At 38.2% G+C, this 19,146-nt stretch overlaps 4 protein-coding genes across 8 annotated transcripts in view; all 4 read left to right on the top strand.

Moving 5' to 3' along the window:
• The first annotated feature begins 2,813 nt into the window (after positions 1-2,813).
• Positions 2,814-5,026, top strand: ccna1 (cyclin A1). Of its 2 annotated transcripts, XM_056736946.1 has the most exons (9): positions 2,814-3,018; positions 3,117-3,272; positions 3,343-3,505; positions 3,581-3,696; positions 3,761-3,984; positions 4,048-4,252; positions 4,325-4,438; positions 4,592-4,725; positions 4,800-5,026. In XM_056736946.1, the coding sequence occupies exons 2-9, from the start codon at positions 3,117-3,119 to the stop codon at positions 4,849-4,851; spliced, it is 1,164 nt and encodes a 387-aa protein (XP_056592924.1). In that variant the 5' UTR covers positions 2,814-3,018; the 3' UTR covers positions 4,852-5,026. The 2 variants fall into 2 exon arrangements, with proteins under 2 accessions (XP_056592924.1, XP_056592925.1); XM_056736947.1 differs by lacking the exon at positions 2,814-3,018 and having other exon boundaries at positions 3,103-3,272.
• A 621-nt stretch (positions 5,027-5,647) lies between these two features.
• On the top strand, positions 5,648-10,648 carry sparta (spartin a). Of its 3 annotated transcripts, XM_056736717.1 has the most exons (8): positions 5,649-6,644; positions 7,643-7,837; positions 8,286-8,427; positions 8,947-9,141; positions 9,233-9,391; positions 9,543-9,633; positions 9,797-9,852; positions 10,120-10,257. In XM_056736717.1, the coding sequence occupies exons 1-7, from the start codon at positions 5,907-5,909 to the stop codon at positions 9,840-9,842; spliced, it is 1,566 nt and encodes a 521-aa protein (XP_056592695.1). In that variant the 5' UTR covers positions 5,649-5,906; the 3' UTR covers positions 9,843-9,852; positions 10,120-10,257. The 3 variants fall into 3 exon arrangements, with proteins under 3 accessions (XP_056592693.1, XP_056592695.1, XP_056592694.1); XM_056736715.1 differs by lacking the exon at positions 9,797-9,852 and having other exon boundaries at positions 5,648-6,644; positions 10,120-10,648; XM_056736716.1 differs by lacking the exon at positions 10,120-10,257 and having other exon boundaries at positions 9,797-10,085.
• A 302-nt stretch (positions 10,649-10,950) lies between these two features.
• Positions 10,951-15,573, top strand: ccdc169 (coiled-coil domain containing 169). Of its 2 annotated transcripts, none has more exons than XM_056737053.1 (8): positions 10,951-11,062; positions 11,231-11,313; positions 11,387-11,497; positions 12,635-12,675; positions 13,310-13,408; positions 14,233-14,286; positions 14,484-14,560; positions 15,379-15,573. In XM_056737053.1, exons 1-8 carry the CDS (start codon positions 10,989-10,991, stop codon positions 15,473-15,475), a joined length of 636 nt encoding a protein of 211 aa, XP_056593031.1. In that variant the 5' UTR covers positions 10,951-10,988; the 3' UTR covers positions 15,476-15,573. The 2 variants fall into 2 exon arrangements, with proteins under 2 accessions (XP_056593031.1, XP_056593030.1); XM_056737052.1 differs by having other exon boundaries at positions 15,376-15,573.
• A 650-nt stretch (positions 15,574-16,223) lies between these two features.
• Positions 16,224-19,146, top strand: part of dclk1a (doublecortin-like kinase 1a) — a 35,811-nt gene continuing 32,888 nt past the window's right edge. Inside the window, 3 exon segments of the mRNA XM_056737051.1 lie at positions 16,224-16,336; positions 16,837-17,214; positions 18,278-18,621. Coding sequence (XP_056593029.1) covers positions 16,857-17,214; positions 18,278-18,621 — 702 coding nt within the window. The 5' untranslated portion in view covers positions 16,224-16,336; positions 16,837-16,856.

Here is a 19,146-nt window from a genome sequence, read left to right as displayed (position 1 = left end):
CATGAGTGAATTCTGCTGGATTTTGATAACAACACCGCCTTTGTTGATTTTTCTTCTAATCCATAAAACCGCATAAATCGGTAAAGGTTTATTCCCTTGATGCAAGCGATTCAGCCCAGCTTTGGTTTGTCTTGGCCCACGGCATGCAAGTGGGTCAGATTTTAACGCATGCCGGTCGACTCATGAGCAGCCTGAACCGTTTTGATTAGACTGAGTTCTTACTGCAGGGGAAAGGGTTGCATTGATAATGAATCGCGCGTTTACCCGCAGCCTGCTCTAGTGATTTTGACAAAAAATGTCATGTTCAAAGAAGCTTTGTGGCAGAAAAAGGCAACATGTCAATCAGGATTATCCTGTGCAATACTCTGAACGCTATGGGGAGGTTTACAGAGCGGAGCATGTCAGAGTAGCACTCCATGGAGAGCGAATTCTTCTTCTATTTTCCTTTTCCAGTTTTTTCCCCGCTGAGATGATGCTCTTTGAATAATAATGCAAGTCTCAAAGGTCCGTGTGTCTCTGACAACTTGAATTCTATCATACCACAGGCATGAACATTTTAAACATTTAAGGCATGAATTAAAGGGATAAAGCACCCCAAAATTAACTTACACTCATGTCATTTCAAACCTGTATGACTTTCTTCGGCTAGAAAAAAAAACAAGATATTTTGAAGAATGTTGGTAACCTAACAACACAGGTCCCCATTGACTTCCATTGTATGGACACAAAAAGCCACATAGACTTTTCAATATCTTCTTTTGTATTCCACAGTGGAAAGAGTCATACAATTTTTTGGAATGACATAAGGATGCAAAAATTATGACAGAATTTTTTGGGTGAACTGTCCCTTTAAGCAATAGTTTATTGACGTAATAGTTCCAATTTATTTCAACCTCTGATGAGTCCTGACCACTACAGTCAACAGATCTGCAGAGGCCATTTCTATAATAAGTATGATGTTAGATTAAATCCACTAAGGGGTAATTGTGTTCGACCCTTACCCATAATTCAATATAATTGTTCTTATTATGTCATTGGGTTTAAATTTATGACATCATATAATTTACTTTGCTGACGAAAGCATTGATGCATCACATGCTTCATCACGATTATCTGTATTGCAAGGAATATTGCTCTCTCTCTTCTCTCTCTCTCTCTTCTCTCTCTCTCTCTTCTCTCTCTTTCTTTCTTTCTTTCTCTCTCTCTCTCTCATATATATATATATATATATATATATATATATATATATTTGAAACTATTTTAAGAGATTAAGTGAAAATTAATTCAAGAAGATTTAAAATGTCTCCTATTCGAATCAGTTGGTGATTTATTTAATCACCCATTTGTCTTATTTTACTACATTAAGCTCCATCACATATTTTGTTCTGCACTATCTTTACACCACAGAAAACTTGCCATTGACAGTTTACAGCATATGAGAAGTGGAAATATATTGCTATACTGCAGCTGCCTGCAGATTGTCAGCTGCAATACATCAAGGTAATGGAATGGCAAGGGTCCAATTCAATCTACCTCATAGAGCCCTTCTGAAATGTATAGTTACAACCTTCCAGAACAATTAATGTCATAAATTATCAAACGACATTAACATTGTTTCAGGGTGATTTTTGACCCTTTCTGAGATCACAACATTCATTAGAAGAACCACAGAACTCATGGAACAGCACATTTTCTGAACCCTTCCTCATGTTGAAATCATAGTTATGGGTTTACTTAAGAAGAATAATCCCTTATAAATGTATAGAATCCCTCACAATAGTACACATTATTAATCTCCAGCTCTGTTTTTTCTGTATCATATCTAGAGGTTTGCTTAAAGCCACAATATCAGATTTCAGATCTCAATGAGCAGCCGCAGTCTTGCTGTCTGTCAGGATTCTATTACTGATGTAGGAGAAAAACACAGTGTTAGGAACGGTACGGAGAGAATTCATCAGTTCCAGACAGTTTGTTCTCATGAATAAACCTTAACAATTGATGCGAAACCTAATCATTCCTTTATTCTGTAAATAAGATGTTATGGATTGGCAGCTTGGGTCACCATTTACTTTCATTGTAGGCAAATGCAACAAAGTGAATGGGGACTGTAAGGCGGTCAATGCCAAACATTCTGCTTTTGTTGTAAGTTTTTAACGTTTCTTTCTTTCCTGTAAAAAAACGATTCATGTCAGAAGGACAAAATATGTCCTTGAATCTTGAATTGAGATGTTTCTACTCGCACTGTTGAAGTAATTGAGCTATGCTGCATTTTCAATGTAATGATTTTGAACTGGATTTCTAGCGTGTCATCTGCAGAGAATCTACACTGTTGAAAGACCCTTGGTCAGAGAACTCGCAGTTATCGTCCAGTCCATTTTCAGTCTTGCTGGGAGTCAGATTTAATTGAAAGCTACTGATGATAAACATTATGGAATTTTGAGCAACACATGCACAGCTATAAACTGTGAAGTTGGGTAGTTTACAGTAAAAGTCAAACAAAAAATTCATGCAGTGTACGCTTTGTCTTTTAAAACATGTTCTAATTATTGTATAATAATTATATAGACAGACTGTATTACCTCCTCTTAATCAAAAGACTTTAAAAGTCATTTATTGCACCAGTGAACTGCAAAAATGCGTTCTCATTATGCAAATAATGGCCATACTGTCACGTGACTTAAATGTGCGTTTGCTCGGCGCTGCGCAGACTAATCGATCGGCGTTTGACATAAATGTATCACGAGAGTTATTCGAAAGCAAAAAAATCTCTGCTTTTGCGGTACTTTGATGTCACAGCCCGTCCGTCTGCGCAGCGCCGCATGCAGTCGAGCACACCTGAGCGTCATTATCGTTAATTTGCGATGGCTCGTTAAGCAACCGATCTTAATTGAGTTCAAACGTGTTAATGTTTTACGTTGATTGATCATGAACGTTGACGTGCACGTATAAAAAGGTTAAGGTGAGACTTGAGGTCAAAGCACTTTGATTTTCCTATTCAACTCCTTTTAGCGCAAAAAGGTTTGTCGGGGTTTCATCGTATTCGTAGTATGGGTCGAGTTCTCAATAGTGAAAAATGACTTTTTAATGTGGTGTTATTTTGACTTCTCCTTTTCAAGATGAGTTCCCGAAGCCTCGCTCCTCTTTCCAGACGTAACAATCAGGAACACATGGGTTTGGGGAAAGTGGATGGCATGCACGCTCACAAGCCCGGCCAAAGAGTTGTACTTGGCCTTTTGAGTGAGAATGATCAGCATAATCGAGTATTTGGGGAGGTTCGTTTCTGAAATTTGGATTTCTCATCGTTACTGCCTAGAAACGTGACAGTTTGTATATCTTTTTAAGGTTTCGTCCAAATATGACACCGCTTTTCATGACATTCCTCTCCATAACACCTGTGTTGACGTCCACGAGTCTGTCACTGCGCAGTCCAGCGAACAACCGGCGTCGTTCCTGTTGGACTCTGAGCTTCTTCTGCTAGATGATGCTGTGAATGACGTTGGCTCAGGTATGGCACTGAAATGTTTAAATTCATGGTTTGCCTGAAAACGTGTTTTAAAATGTTCCTAAAAATGACGTTTAGGTTCGTGCATGGATGCTTCTATGCAGTTGGTGCCAGAAGATGATGCAACGTCGCACGATATCTTGTGTGTCCCAGAATATGCTGAGGACATCCATCGATACCTCCGTGAATGCGAAGTGAGCTTTTAAGTTTGCCTATTGTTATGTGTTTTTCAGGTCTGTAACCTGCTGTGTTCCCCAGATTAAATACAGGCCAAAGCCCAGCTACATGAGAAAACAGCCAGACATAACCAACTGCATGAGGGTTATCCTTGTTGACTGGCTGGTTGAAGTGGGTGAAGAATACAAACTGTGCTCAGAGACTCTCTTCCTGGCTGTGAATTACCTGGACCGCTTTCTCTCGTGCATGTCTGTGCTACGAGGAAAACTGCAGCTTGTGGGAACGGCTGCTATACTCCTGGCTGCGTAAGTGGTGCGCCATCTTCATTTTCTTTGTATTTACATGTTTAAAATTGTATTTCTCATTAGAAAATACGAAGAGGTGTATCCTCCGGAATTGGCGGAGTTTGTCTACATCACTGATGATACCTACACAAAGAAACAGGTGCTTCGAATGGAGCAGCACCTGCTCCGAGTGCTTGCCTTTGACATGACTGCACCCACCGTTTTACAGTTATTGATGCAGTACACCTTGGAAGAGCATATCTGTGCCAGGACTACCAACCTGGCTTTGGTGAGACTTGAGTGTGAGGTTCTACTTTCTTGCTGAATTGGATATTGATTTTTCTGTTTCTCTGCCCTGTAGTATCTTTCAGAGTTGAGTCTGCTTGAGGTGGATCCTTTTGTGCAGTATCTACCATCCAAGATTGCTGCTGCAGCATATTGTCTGGCCAACTACACCTTAAATGGGGCTCTGTGGGTGAGTTATCAACCTTTCCCTGACTTCATTTATTTTGCAGGACCAATTGACTCTAATGCTAGATGAGTTGAGTGCGCCTTTAAAAAAAAAATGAAAATGCCTTCTAGGCTGTGGATGCAAGCCTCTCCTAAATCTGGTCTTGTTTGTTGACAGCCTGAGAACTTGTATGCATTCACCGGTTACTCTCTGACTGTCATTGGCCCTTGTTTGAAAGAGCTTCACAAGCTGCATATAAGTGCAGCGAGTCGACCCCAGAGAGCAATCCAGGAGAAGTTCAAGAGCTCAAAGTAAGAAAGCCCCCCTTGTTATATAAAAACAACATTTGTGTTTTTTAAAGATTGCTGAGAACTTGTGTTTTTAGGTACTGTGGAGTGTCCTTGCTCAAACCTGTGGGGGTTTTGCCACTACCTTAGTGTTTGGACCGTGACCACATCAAGGCCAATGAAATGACTGCAGCGCTTAATTCTCTTGTAAATACTATATGGAAACTTGTTTTTTAAATGTTTTTAAACTTAAAATGTGATTTTTATCATAGGCTTATTTTAACTCCAAAGTGACCAATAAAATGGTGACTTGTTTTAAGTCCAGCTTGCGAACTTTGCACTTGTGCGTTTCAATTAGACAGTAAACCAAAAACTTTTCACCCCCAGATCTTTTACTTGACCTATGTTTTTACATGGTGTACCATATCATGTACTGTAGGTCTACAATAAAACGAAGCTGGTGCCAGTGCTGTCTCCTGAATTCTCTTTTGATGCCCTTCAACGGGGATGTTAATTTTTGGTGTACCGTGCCATCCAGCTTTCCAGTATTTAATTTTGTGGTCTTTTACTGTAGTTTGCTAAATACGTCTAGGTGACAGCCTACATTCCTTCTGTATTACAAATACAGCAGATTTAATATAAATTGCATTACACTGGTACATGTATCTCTTGAGCGGTTTCTGAAACCTTACAAATTCCTGTATTCTGTTGTGTTTGGTGTTAAATGCAAACATTTGGTGTGACTGGACGCATTTTAAGCTTAAAGTGCAGTGCTAGATACTTATGCATAGCAAACAACTTTTGCAAAAAAAGGAACTGCATTATCCTGTTTGTCAATGTTCAATACTGAAACTTTGCACGCTTTGAAGTACTGCAGACTGGCGCCATCTTGTGGTGGTTGTGGTTTGTCGCATCCATGAATTTGGAATGATATTCGAACTCAAAAGCTGTGTCGCGGGCCGAAGTTTTCCACTACGCTTTAAGTTTCAGTCTTTAACTTTATTGTGTGGAGTACAGTTTAACAGGCCACGTGCTCGTTATAGAAATCTAGTCAAACCCGTTTGGTTGCATTATTTTGATCTCCAGGCAACGTCATGTGAAATATTATTAGCCATTAAACCAGGCGTTAGTCTTTTAAAAGCCTAAAGGGTGGTGTATGATCTTTTTTTTGGTGTGACAATATTCTGGGTTTAACGTGCTCTGAGATGGAGTCCGCAGAACCGGCTGAAGTTCAGAAAATTCGGGCGAACTATGACAAAGCGCTACAATGCGTCAAAACGGGGCTTCAATACGATGAGATGGGAAATAAAGCACAAGCTCTCATTATGTACAGACGGGGCAGGCAGCATCTCGCCAGTGGGCTGGAGGTTAACACCCAAGGCAACGACTGTGTCGGACCCAGCTGGGACTTTGCGCGACAGACGCAGCTGAAGATGTACAAGACCTTGAGCACCATCAAAACTCGTCTAACGTCGCTGGAGTCTACACCGACCCAGGGTCAGCGACTTTATCCGGCTCTTCCTATCCTACAAGACCCCCAGCCTCTACCTAACAACAGAAGTCATCTACCAGGCAACCAGATCTCAAGTTCAGGAGGGGTCCCTGCTCTTCCTGCCTCACCTGTGGCGGGTCTTGCTGTTCCTAGTGAGCTTCCACCACCACCAGATTACACCCAACAACCAACAGAGGGACATTTGTCAATCTCTCATGGAGGGTCATATCAATCTGTTCCAAACCAGATACCCCAACGTCAGGCTGTTGCCCCTGTTAATGTTAGAGAGGCTGGAATGGAGATTTTGTTAGTGCCCAGTGGGGTGCAGATGTTTTTTGTTTCTGCTGAGGGCCATGTCAGTGCCCCCTCTTATCCAGGGTACCTGCGACTTCTATTATACAGGAACCAGAACGCTCACGGCGGTGCCAGCTATGCCCCAGCATACCTACAGGTAACAAACTTTCGGTTTATAATATGATTAATATGAATGTAAACTGTAGAACAGGTTTGGATATGGGGGTATATTTTTGAAAGCATCTTAAATGGTTAAAAAAATAGTACCTTCTGCGTTAGGGTTTGGTTCTTGACAGCCTGCGATCAGTCAGCTTGCGATGACTAACAGAAAAATAACTGAGATTGCTGTCATGCTCATCACCTTATACAATACAAGGACTTTCTTGTACGTAATGGAACAGACGTTGAGAGCATTTGTTGTTTGTTTAGAGAAAGCTTGTGTGGTGTTTTTGTTCGCAAGTGGTTTTACTTTCACCATAAATAGTTTTACTTTCATATGGATGTTTATAGACTTTGTCAGATTGACACAGTTTATAAATATTTCACTTTAAAATTCTAGAAAAGTTTACTACCTTATTGCTCCTCCTGTTTGACAAACAAATATTTTGTTTCACACCCTCGAAAGCCTGTTTAACTAGATTGCATGTTTTTTATTTTCATGCGTTTTAGGTTTGACATCAATGGTTTTGTAGCCTATTGATCTGCTTGCTGTTTCAGCAAATAGAAAAGACATTGAATGGCAGACTTTCGGCTCTGTGTTCACTATTGGCAGATTTCCAATTTTAAAGGCTAGCTGCCCACTGTTCCCATCGCTCAGGGACTTGATGGAGGACACGTGCAACACATGGTCTAACGTGACTGCTGCGTGTGTCCAATAGTGTCCCTTTGTCCTGCTTTAAGCCATCCAAAACAAAGAGTGGCTTTGAGAAGTATGCATTAAAATTCCAGTGTTATTCCCCACAAATGTCCCTGTATTGCACCACGACGTTCACAGTACCAAATCTGTTTTTTTTGTAGTTCCAGGATAATATTTTTTAATGTTTAGTGGAAATGAATGTTAGATTTACATTTATGCATTTGGCAGACACTTTTATCGAAAGTGACCTATCGCATTAAGGCTATACATTTCATCCAGTATATGTCCTGTGTTTGCAGGTATGTGATTGGATCTACCCGCTGTACCCAGACTCGCCTGTTTTTCTGAGCAACAAAGGTGTTTTTACATTTCCTGACATCACAGCAGCAGTACCAGGGTCGTACGTGGGGGTGGTACTGTCCTCAGAACTGCCCGCAGCAGACAGAGCTTTATTTCAGGAGCAACTGTCATTGCTGTCACAACTCAGAGTCCAGGTAATCGAATCAATATGGTTTGTATCAATAATAGGAGAACAGTCCTGAAAAATGAATGATGACTATATTAACCTTGTTGATTATTTGACACGATGCATATTACAGGTGTCACAGTTTACCTGTTTTGACCATTAGCGTGATTTTAACATCCATGATTAGTGATATCGTGTAAATACTACACTTATATGATATTATCGTTAATAATTCAGCGGCACCAGTTTAGAGTTATGCCTTAGGAATCATACAAATACTCCCATTCTTTGTAATCGAGTTATCATTGTGATTCATTGGTCAAAAATGTGACAAACAAACTACGAATTGAACTGTTAACATTATTCTCTTATAATAATACTGAATATTTTATAATACAGTAAATTGTATATACATTTTAGATGTGGGCCTTTGAAAATACTTACTTTTGGTCATAATGAAGGTGTTTCTATTTAAGGTTGATGATGGATCAGTTGGAGCCACAGGGACAGACAAAAAGGTTCCTATTGGTGCTCCTTCAGAAGCATCTGTAGGACCAGAAGGGGAGGTTAAAACTATTCCTGGTTGGAGTGAATTAATTTCACAGAGCATTTTAACAGGTCTGAAATTTTGTTACCAATGTTGGTTGGTTTGTTTATTTCTTATTTAGCACATTTCTGCTGCGACAAGGTCTGCCCAAAGTGCTGTACATTACATCCAATGTGACTTAGATTAGGACCATTACGAGATATTTACTAGAATTTGATTAGTGTGTCAATGACGATCTAATCTTTTAGATGATTAAAAGGGATTTTTTGATAAATATATTTTAGAAATTAACTTTCACATTTGAATTCATGCACACAGTGAGCATTTTAAACAAAGATCCACTAGAGGTCGCTGTTTAGTAAGTGCTGATTTACAGTCTAGTAGTGTGTTTCAAATGATAACTATAAGACTTGCAACTACATTTTCATATCCAGCCTTTCTGGTTAGATTTGTTAAACTGTAATTTGACAATTAAGTTTGCATCAGAGTCTTTACGAATCCGTATTATTTGTTAGTAGGATTATAGTAGTACAAAAGTACAAAAATGAATGACCTTTTCGAGATTGATCAACTTTGGCTACTCTGTGCAGGAACCTCTTGGCTGAGTCAGGGGCTCGTGCGAGGAGCTGAAGCTACAAGTAAAGCCATCAATAAAGGAGGAACCTGGGTGCGAGAAAACACAACTCCAGAAGAGACCCCAGCGGAGGTCAGCCCCGCGGTTGCCAAAAGCCTATATGCAGCCAGACAGGCAACCGTTGGTGCTGTGAAAGTAAGCCAGTATCTAGGTAAAACATAACAGCAGATTTTGATTTTATAATTTATGCCTTGTATTGATGGCTCCTAGCAGTGTGCAATAACTTTGTTTTTATTCACCAGTGGATGGTGTCGCTACTGTGGCTAGTAAAGTTGGGAAGGAACTTGCTCCTCACATAAAAAAACAGGGCAACAAACTTATTCCAGAAACCCTCAAGAAAAATAAAGATGGCACATCCACAGTGGACGGAGCCAAACTAGTGGCAGGAACCAGCATACAAGGTAACTAAATAAATCAATTACATTCCCTCTGATCGTGTTGTTTGATTAATGCTCAACCATGCTTTATCTAACTTTTAAATTGTCATGGTTGTTTATATTTTTACAAAAAATACTTTTGTCATCTTTTCAAAAACTATATTTTACATTGTAGGTTTATCCACTGTCTGGTCCAGTCTGGAGACGGCAGCCAAAACGATAGGCAAAAGTTTAACATCAGAAACTGTCTCTACTGTGAGACACAAGTAAGTGTTAGTTGTTCTCTGATGTTGTATACGTAATTCATTGTTTTGTTTCTCTTGCCTTTTTCTCCAAGTTTTAATACTGCTGATTTTTTTTCTGTATATCTTTCTAAACTTTCCTGCTTGGGGAAACAATTTCATTCACTCTTTCCTGTTGCTTTGGCAGATTTAGGGGTCTGGGAAACCTTTTGGGCCCCCCTAGCAGCATATAAACGGTGGAGGGTAAAATCACTTTATTTTCTGGCTAACGCTCTCTGCCAAGTAATTTACCCACAACTGATGCCTGTTTTTGCTGTCTGTCATGGTGTTTTATGAATTAAACCTGAGATAAAGACAACATTATATCTATCTTGGTCTTGGTTTCATTTATCCTCATTTTTTGCACACAAAACATTTAGCATCAGTTGTCGCCGTTCAAATGGTTAAACAGTTTATATTACTCATGTCTAGAGCTATCTGTTTTTAGAACGTCTCATTGTTTGTGATCAGGTACGGAGACGAGGCAGGGCAGGCCACAGATACTGCAGTTCAGTCGGCTGTCAATATAGGTGTGACAGCCTTTAATGTGGACAACCTGGGCATCAAGGGTTTAATGAAGTCCACAGGCAAGCAGACTGCAAAAGCATTGGTTATTCCCAAATCGGAAGCAGAGAAAAGCGAGATGGAAGACAAGTCAGTTAAGAAAGAACAATATGAGAAAAAATAATCTAATCTGGATATTTTATTAAAATTGTGATGACAGAAAATTGTAGATTTTTTGTGATGTCATAATACTTCGTTTAAAAGAGATATGGTTGTACTATTTAATATGACATTTACTGTACAGTTTTTACAGAAATATGCGCTTATGTATTGTCTAAGAAAATGTTATATCCCTTTCTTCAGCCTTCCTTAAATTTATTTTATTTTTCTTAAGATATAGTATAAATTCTAAAGATTTATGAATCCATGTTTTATTTGTTAAGAATGATATTTATAAAACGAAATGACAACAAATGCAGTGTATCTAATGCATTTTAATAACAATACAGTGTTTTCTCTAAATCTGTGTGATTTGTGATCTGTGATCTATTACCCTCATGTGGTGTTCATGTCTGTGGGACCTGTTTTCAATGTTAACAAAAAAATCTAAAATCTATGAAAGGTTATTTATTACAGATTTGTACATATATTATCGATTTTTTTCAACACTAAAATAGATTAAGTGGTACCCTAAAATTATTTTGGCATGAAAATGATTGAATGAGCCATAGGTGCTAGGACCCAGCGGGAATGAAATGTTCAACTTTATTGAGGTTGTTTGTTGCCATGGAAACATCTCAACAATAAGATAAACGTGAAAACGGTCGGTACAAAAGATGAGTGAAACGTATTACAGAAATGATAAGTTATCCAAACTGCAAGCAGAACTCGAGCAAGAGAGAGAGGTCAAGTAAGTCTTTATCCTTCAAATACTTAAAGGCTTTACAACATGCTGTTAACTTTTTTAATAAATAACCAATGACAAACCTTTATTGTCTTTCCCTCACAAAAATGATGTGCGTGTAGCATTTATCCCTATAGTTCTTATCTAAAAGACGATTTTTGTGGCTGTTTAAAGTGAGATGTTGCAGGACTCTGTGTGTGATTTGAGGAGCACGTTGGCTGATTTGGAGGAAAGACTTAACAGTGTGGATGGAGAAGGTTGGTTCTGCATTTACTTTCTTTAAGCAGCAAAACATTTTGACTTGAGACTTTTTCTGAATTTGCTGCTCAGAGAATGAATGGCGGACCAGATATGAGACGCAGCTGGAGCTCAACGGGCAGCTGGAGACGCAAATCAGTGTCGTCAGAGAGAGACTCGAGAGCCTCCGCGGTGACCCTGCAGGTATTCAATCTCTCAGTGAATGGCACCTTCATTATTTTAATTATAAAAATATCCTTTTTGGTTCGTATAGTTCAATGTATATAGCCATATTGTGATGATACTTTTCTTTTATTAATCAAAATTGGTATTCACGCATTGTGGAATATTTAAGCTTCAAAAAACACCACCTTAACTATAATTGGCCTATTTACACTTCCTAACAATTTTAGTGTTTAGACTACACTCTAAAAACATCTAACTGTGATTTTACAAAAAATTAAAGCAGTGAAATATACTGTTTAAACTGTAAGTAAAAAATTAAGGGCATCTGACTAGGGCCAAACTCAAATATTTATATTAATATTCACCAAATATGTTAAGTGTATAAGTGTAGGTAATGGTAATTTTGAAAATTGCTTTGTACCAACAAGATAAAATATTGAATTTTTTGTAGTTTTTTACAAGTATGCTATATACTTGCATATATGTTTAATACATAGTTAATGTTTAGAAGCTTAGTGTAAAGCAACATTACATGCATTGGGAGAATACAATTTGATATTAAAAAAAGCAATGAAATACCTAAAATGGCTGAGCAATTTTAACTCTAAAATATTTTATTTATTAATTAATTGCTGAAAGTATACCAGAGGATAATTCCACTTATACACTGAAGGGGGCCTTGTGGTTACATTGCCTCACTGGCTTCATTGGCCTCATTGCTTTGACTTTTTGGGAAGTTTTCCTTTAAACGCTCAGTGGTTGACAATGGTCTCTTAAGTTATATCATGATGCTTCAATAGATTTTTATAGACAGTTAAAAGGTTTCTAATTGTGCTAGCTGATACAGAATAATATGAAGCAGGCCCATATTGTATTTTTTAAACTGGTAGAAATATGAGGAGATGTCTCAGTTGCAACTAGCTACGGTATTCTGTTGTATTGTGTTAGTGTTCCAAACATTTCTAACCAAAGGTTCAATGCTTTGTCAGAAAGGTGTGACTCAAAAAGTGGTAAGAGTAAACATTTCACAGTGGGTTCAGATAGGCAATTGTACTATTGTGGGCACCAACTGCATAAGGATAAAATTTAACAAAATCAGTTTTACAGTTATGAAAATCATGGCAATAAAATGTCTTTCCTCATCTTATTCCTTAGACCGACTGGCTTCTATTCGCTCATATGATGAAATGCCAGTGGTGAGTATATTTCACAGAATTCCAAAGCACACAGATGTTACAAAATCCATAAAGTACAAATAACATATTTATGTAACGGTCTAATATATGTAATATTCTCTTGGCCGTGTCTGTGTAACAAGGCATGTTAATGCTGTATTTCAGCTGCTACTGTTTCATGGTGCATTTTTTTTTGTTTAAACTCATTACTGTCTGGCCAAGCTGAATACGGACCTCTGCCAAACAAGAGATTAAAATCAATCTGTTGAAACAGCGTGAAAAATATTTAATCAGTGAGCAGTAATCTGTGAAAGGGGAAAGGGGACAGCAACTTTGCAAGCCATTTGCAGCAATGGGAGGACAAATAGGATATTTAAACAATTAAAAATGTCTGGTTACTCATGACCCCGATCAGTATATACAGATGAAAAAAAACACATTAATGCTCTTTAATTATATTGTACATTATATCTTTATTGATCATGCAAAGCTTAAACGGTTTCTTGCCGTGTGGGCTGTTCTCTTAAATCTTGGAGATATCAAAGGGCTGAAACAAAACAAACTTTACTATGTGACAGTTTTTCTTGAAAGGAAGACCAGTCAACTTTTATTTATTTTAGAGAATCATTTATTTATGCATTTGTTTATCATGCAGGATGATCTCAGACAGAAATTGAAACTGCTGATTACTGAGAAGAATAGTCTACAAACTCAACTCCTGGACCTTCAAATGAGAATCGTGCAAGAAGGAAAGGTCAGGCCTTTCCATCCATGTACCCTCTTCCCTGCTCCTGAAAGAAATATCCTAGATTTTGTCCTGTACATCCTCTTATTAAAAAAAAATGTCTCTGTTTATGATATTGTATTGCCTGGTACAAAGAGTCCATATTGAGTGAATGAGTTGGGTTGAAGAAGTTCCAAGAAATAATAATTATCTGTGAAGGTAATGCTGACGTGAAAAGCAGGATGGCAAAAATAAACTAGAATTGCATCATGCTGCACATACACTCAGCTAAAGGATTATTAGGAACACCTGTTCAATTTCTCATTAATGCAATTATGGTGGCGGTGTAATGGTGTGGAGGATGTTTTCTTGGTACACTTTAGGCCCCTTAGTGCCAATTGGGCATCGTCTAAATGCCACGGCCTACCTGAGCATTGTTTCTGACCATGTCCATCCCTTTATGACCATCATGTACCCATCCTCTGATGGCTACTTCCAGCAGGATAATGCACCATGTCACAAAGCTCAAATCATTTCAAATTGGTTTCTTGAACATGACAATGAGTTCACTGTACTAAAATGGCCCCCACAGTCACCAGATCTCAACCCAATAGATGGTTCGTGCATCCCACAAATCTCCATCAACTGCAAGATGCTATCCTATCAATATGGGCCATTTCTAAAGAATGCTTTCAGCACCTTGTTGAATCAATGCCACGTAGAATTAAGGCAGTTTTGAAGGCGAAAGGGGGTCAAACACAGTATTAGTATAGTGTTCCTAATAATCCTTTAGGTGAGTGTATGTTGATTATAAATAAGACAATAATTTATGTCACGTATGTTATTTATATCAGGTTTATCAGAAGGTCTATGAAGAGAGGCGGGCCTATCTTGCCGAGATTGCGTTGGTAAAATATGCATTAAATTTTTCTTTAATTTCCTTCATTTTCCTTTTCAGGCAAAATATGTATTATAGCCATCATGCATGACTTTTGATAGCTGCATGTTAAGCGCTAGAATCTCTTTATTTTATGACACAAGAAATTGATTTGTTACTTTATGCAGATTGTGTCTGTAGTGGTAAACAGTAATGATATGTCCCCAGCTGTCCTCAACTTTGGATCTCAATAGAAGGCAGCAGATGGTTCAGGCCCGAAGGACGGCACAAAGCCAAGGAAAAAAGTAAATGTTGAAATGCAATACACTTCTTTTGTATGGAATTATGGAAAACAATATCAGTTCATTTTTTTGCAAAACATATTTTAAAGGAATAGTTTACCCCAAAAATCTCATAAATGAATCATCCTGATGCCACACTGGATTTATCTGAATTATTTTCTCCAGTTTGACACACACACAAATTTATATTAAAATGTCATGTTATCTCTTATATAGCTGTCATAATAGTGAAGCTTTAAAAAGCAGCCATTCATCAGATTATTACAGATAAAATTTTGAGCTTATTTATTGACTGTTTTTCCATAACATATTTAGTGTCCGATAAGGTTCCCCTGTGTTTCATAAGAAAGAATGCTGACTTGTCACTCCAAAAACAAGAAGGTCTTGAAACTGAGCCTGCTGTTAATAAATTAACCCAATATACCTAGGGAGAACATATCCTTTTCTTGGTTCACACTTTTTAACAGCCTTCTGACTTAATTTGTTGGTCAGAGCAGGGGGGGAGCATCCTAATAGCTGAGAATGTTGCTGTCAGATACCGTTCCCCCTGTTTTCCATATGACAGAAAGTTCACTTTTATCTCCAACTGACACTGCTTTTTGCTCTAAAACAGGTCTTGAGATTTCCAGCCTGCACATTTCTTTGTTAAAATTTAAAGTTTGTCAGAAACTAATTTAGCTGTCCCATTTAAGGATACAATTTGCACGAAACAGTTCTGTTTAGATACATTGTCTGTCTTTGCCTTTGGATGTACGTTGTAAATATAGTGAGAATATACCAAATGTCTAAGAATAATTCTCTATTATTTCTATTTTCAGCAGAGCCCAGGAGAGTCTAAAACAAGGTTCAAATAAGGTGATGATGGGGTCTGTTAGAAGAACAGCAGCACTAAGTCGACTGCCTCGATTAAAACGCTAATGTTGCGGAATGCATTACTTACACATTTTTATTCATATTGAGATTTCAAATGAAGCAATATTTTTGTATGGTTATAATTTTCTGAAGGGACAACTAACTTTTATTATATGCGCAATGTTCAAATACATTTGAAATAAATGTAATTGAAAACTTCATAGTTTGACGTCATTTATTTTAAATAGCCTAAGATGTGAAGGTGAATGTTAACTTTATTTAGAACTTGTCCTCTGTTTAAACTTTTATGTTTTTACTCAACAATTTGCATTTTTCATTATATCTGAAGTTTTTTTTTATTGCAAGGAGAGAAATAACCATTCATATGTTTATAAACACTACTTATGTTAGACACTTCAACTAATGCGTAATGTCAGTATAAACCTTTAGCATATACTGTAACTGGACATAATAACATTAGAAACGCATTGTACTAGGCGATTTGTATACCAGCAAAGAGAGTTTAATGTACAAGGACAGCTTGCCTTTATTACTTGCCTTTCATCGTGTCGGATAAGTGAGGGAGCTTTGAGAAAGAGACTTAGACTTAGTGCACCCTCACTGGTGAGAAACTGGGCGGGTGTGTGTGTGGGGGGAGGAGGAGGAAGGGATGTGTGTTGAACGTCTGCTGTGAGGGGCTGCATCTCAATGAGAAACTGGCCAATGTAAATCACCGCAAGACACGGAGGAGAGAGAGAGAGAGAGAGAGAGAGAGAGAGAGAGAGAGAGAGAGAGAGAGAGAGAGAGAGAGAGAGCAGCTGCCGTCCAGACTCCTCTGCGGGACAACAAAGAACTCGCATCACGACTTCTGTCAGCATAACTCAACATCACCACAAATAAGAAATCCTGAATATTCTTCTCCATCAGGCAAGTATTTAGGATTCTTGTTCCCCATGACGTGATATATTTTGACATTGCTGACCAATTTGATCGATGTCATTTAGATCATTGTAGCCTAGTTTATATTGCTATTTTAGTGCAACATCTCGGTTATTATATTGTTATATATTATTATTATATGGTTTTATTGTTGTTTAAAAAAAGCTTTCGTATCCGTGCTATTTTTAACATACGTCAGTGTTATTGGTGAATATCGTGACAGCTAATGTAAATGGATTTTAGCGCTGGGTTTAATACAGAGGATGAACCTGTTATCAGTCAAACGTGTTGGCTATGTGCTACTAGTTATGTCAAAGTGAGTGACAGTCAACAACAACAGGATGACAGGCACAGGATGTAATTAGCTTTTAAAGCCCACACAAACAAGCTGTCATTAAAAGTTATTTTCAGACCAGACAAACTCGGGACATTATTGACTAATCGATAGTTTTGTAAATTCATTTTACACATGTATCTGTGTAATCCAGCACTAATATAAGTGGACGTAATGGAGGAACATTTTGACGAGAGGGACAAAGTTCAGCGCAACCGCCGAGGTGGAGGACGGGCGAACGGGCTCCTGAGTCCCAGTCACAGCGCGCACTGCAGCCTGTACCGGACGCGCACCCTGAAAGCCCTGAGCTCTGAAAAGAAGGCGAAGAAAGTGCGCTTTTATCGCAACGGAGACCGTTACTTTAACGGCATAGTGTACGCTATCTCATCTGACCGGATCAGAACCTTCGACGCGTTGCTGGCTGACCTGACTCGCACCCTTTCTGACAACGTCCACCTGCCCCAAGGGGTCCGGATCATCTACACAATTGATGGCTCCAATAAAATCACAAGTATTGATCAACTGGTGGAAGGTAAGATATTGTCTGGACTGAATAAACATCTCTAGACCGAACAATATATTGCCTGGGTCACTAAACATGTTTAATTGAAAATTATATATAGATGTGATGAAAAAAGTATATAGATAAAAATGATGGAATAAATTAAATGAATCAAATTGCATACTTGTTGTTATCCAATTACCATATTCTACATCTTAGCCATTGTATTGTCATTTCCAGTTTAAATTAATACATTCGAGAGTTAAAGTATCTTTGTGTCAACACACAGTTTTTCTCTATATGCTAGTGCCATGTGTGGTGAAAACAGGGAAGGGATACTTCACCCAAAACACAGAGAAAGATGTTTGGAAGAATGCTTATAACCAAACAGATCTTGCCCCCCATTGACTCCCACATTAGGAAAATTACTTTTATAATTTGTTTTGTTGAACACGAAAGAAGACATTTTGAAGAATACAGCAAACAGTTCTGTGGCCTTTTTGACTAACATTGTATTTTTTTCCTTTTGTAAGATCTGTCTGGTTATAAGCATTCGTACAAACATCTTTCTCTGTGTTCATCAGAACAAAGGCAGATTTGGGAAAAATCGAAGGTGAATAAATGATGACAGAATCTTCATTTTTGTGTGAAGTATCCCTTTAAAGAGATATAGCCTATAAAATGACAAATTATGTCATCATTTATTAAATACTCACTTTGATCCAAACCTTAGCATTTTTATTATTGAGCACAAATTACATTTTATGCAGATTTTTTGATTGACAACCTAAGTACCCATTAACCTTAATAATATGGAAAGATATTAATGTTAACATTTATACTTTCTACTCAGTGTTGTGCAAAAGATGGGTGGGTTTGGAACATGATAACCTTGTGGGGGTGTTGGGGGTGAGCCAAGTAACTATTTAATGCTGATTAGTTGTAAATTCAAGACTATCTGTACATACAGTTTTGATGATAATGCATAATTTTTACACTTACCAGTCTACCTCTTTTTACTCTACTCATTTATATCATAAATTCACATAAACTAACATGCATTGTACCATGTTTCTGATTTCTCTTATTGTAGGTGAGAGTTATGTGTGCGGCGCCACTGAAGCCTTTAAAAAACTTGACTACACCAACAATGTCAACCCAAACTGGTCAGTAAATGTGAGGGCCTTGGACTCCAGCAAGTGTCCCACATCTCTGGCGTGTTCCCAATTAGGGCCACAGTCCAAAGAGAACAAAGACTTCATCAGACCCAAACTGGTCACTGTCATCCGCAGTGGGGTGAAACCTCGGAAGGCGGTTCGGATTCTGCTCAACAAGAAGACTGCCCATTCCTTTGAGCAGGTTCTCACTGACATAACAGATGCTATAAAGCTCGACTCTGGTGTTGTCAAGAGGATCTACACCCTTGAAGGAAAACAGGTATGAAAATCTTGACAATTCTTTGCAACCTCAAAAAGAGGACATAGTTTTGATATCATATTGGCTATTGTATTCTCTTGTAATATTTCAGAACTCAATATCAACAATGTGTCTCTTGTTGGTTCAATTATGAAAATAATCTCTCATCCCATAAGCTTTAAATAACAAAAATGCTTAATAGATTCAAATGCTATTGCAACAAACCTGGTGCAGCATTTAAGGGTGAAGTCAAGTTTATGAATGAAAATCTGTGTCTGTGCCCACGCACACGAAATCAGAGAATCTGTGTCTCCGAGCACACAGAAATAACTCAGGCTTCTGCTCTCATTTAAATTCCTCCCACCTTTTTTGAGCGCCGAAACAGCTGTAGCCACCCCACACATGAAAAATGATTGAAGTGTGCACACTTGCGCACACACACACGAACGTTGCATGCTCTGATCTACCTCAGTATTCTATGTACTGTATACACATTTTCCACCATATGAATACATGATCACATACAGTACCGGTATGTCAATTACA

This window comes from Triplophysa dalaica, chromosome 22, assembly GCF_015846415.1.
Source record: "Triplophysa dalaica isolate WHDGS20190420 chromosome 22, ASM1584641v1, whole genome shotgun sequence".
In the NCBI taxonomy this organism is placed as follows: domain Eukaryota; kingdom Metazoa; phylum Chordata; class Actinopteri; order Cypriniformes; family Nemacheilidae; genus Triplophysa; species Triplophysa dalaica.
Note: the sequence above shows the minus strand (reverse complement) of the source record. Positions and strands in the feature narration are given on the sequence as shown.

Excerpts from the sequence above, each read along its gene's own strand:
- ccna1 (XM_056736946.1), top strand. The coding sequence starts at position 3,117 with ATGAGTTCCCGAAGCCTCGCTCCTCTTTCCAGACGTAACAATCAGGAA. Across the intron at positions 3,985-4,047 it reads GCTGCTATACTCCTGGCTGC|AAAATACGAAGAGGTGTATC; the intron begins GTAAGTGGTGCG and ends ATTTCTCATTAG. Across the intron at positions 4,726-4,799 it reads GAGAAGTTCAAGAGCTCAAA|GTACTGTGGAGTGTCCTTGC; the intron begins GTAAGAAAGCCC and ends TTGTGTTTTTAG.
- sparta (XM_056736715.1), top strand. The coding sequence starts at position 5,907 with ATGGAGTCCGCAGAACCGGCTGAAGTTCAGAAAATTCGGGCGAACTAT. Across the intron at positions 9,392-9,542 it reads GGCAGGAACCAGCATACAAG|GTTTATCCACTGTCTGGTCC; the intron begins GTAACTAAATAA and ends TTTACATTGTAG. Across the intron at positions 9,634-10,119 it reads GTCTCTACTGTGAGACACAA|GTACGGAGACGAGGCAGGGC; the intron begins GTAAGTGTTAGT and ends GTTTGTGATCAG.
- ccdc169 (XM_056737052.1), top strand. The coding sequence starts at position 10,989 with ATGAGTGAAACGTATTACAGAAATGATAAGTTATCCAAACTGCAAGCA. Across the intron at positions 11,498-12,634 it reads CCTCCGCGGTGACCCTGCAG|ACCGACTGGCTTCTATTCGC; the intron begins GTATTCAATCTC and ends CTTATTCCTTAG. Across the intron at positions 12,676-13,309 it reads CATATGATGAAATGCCAGTG|GATGATCTCAGACAGAAATT; the intron begins GTGAGTATATTT and ends TTTATCATGCAG.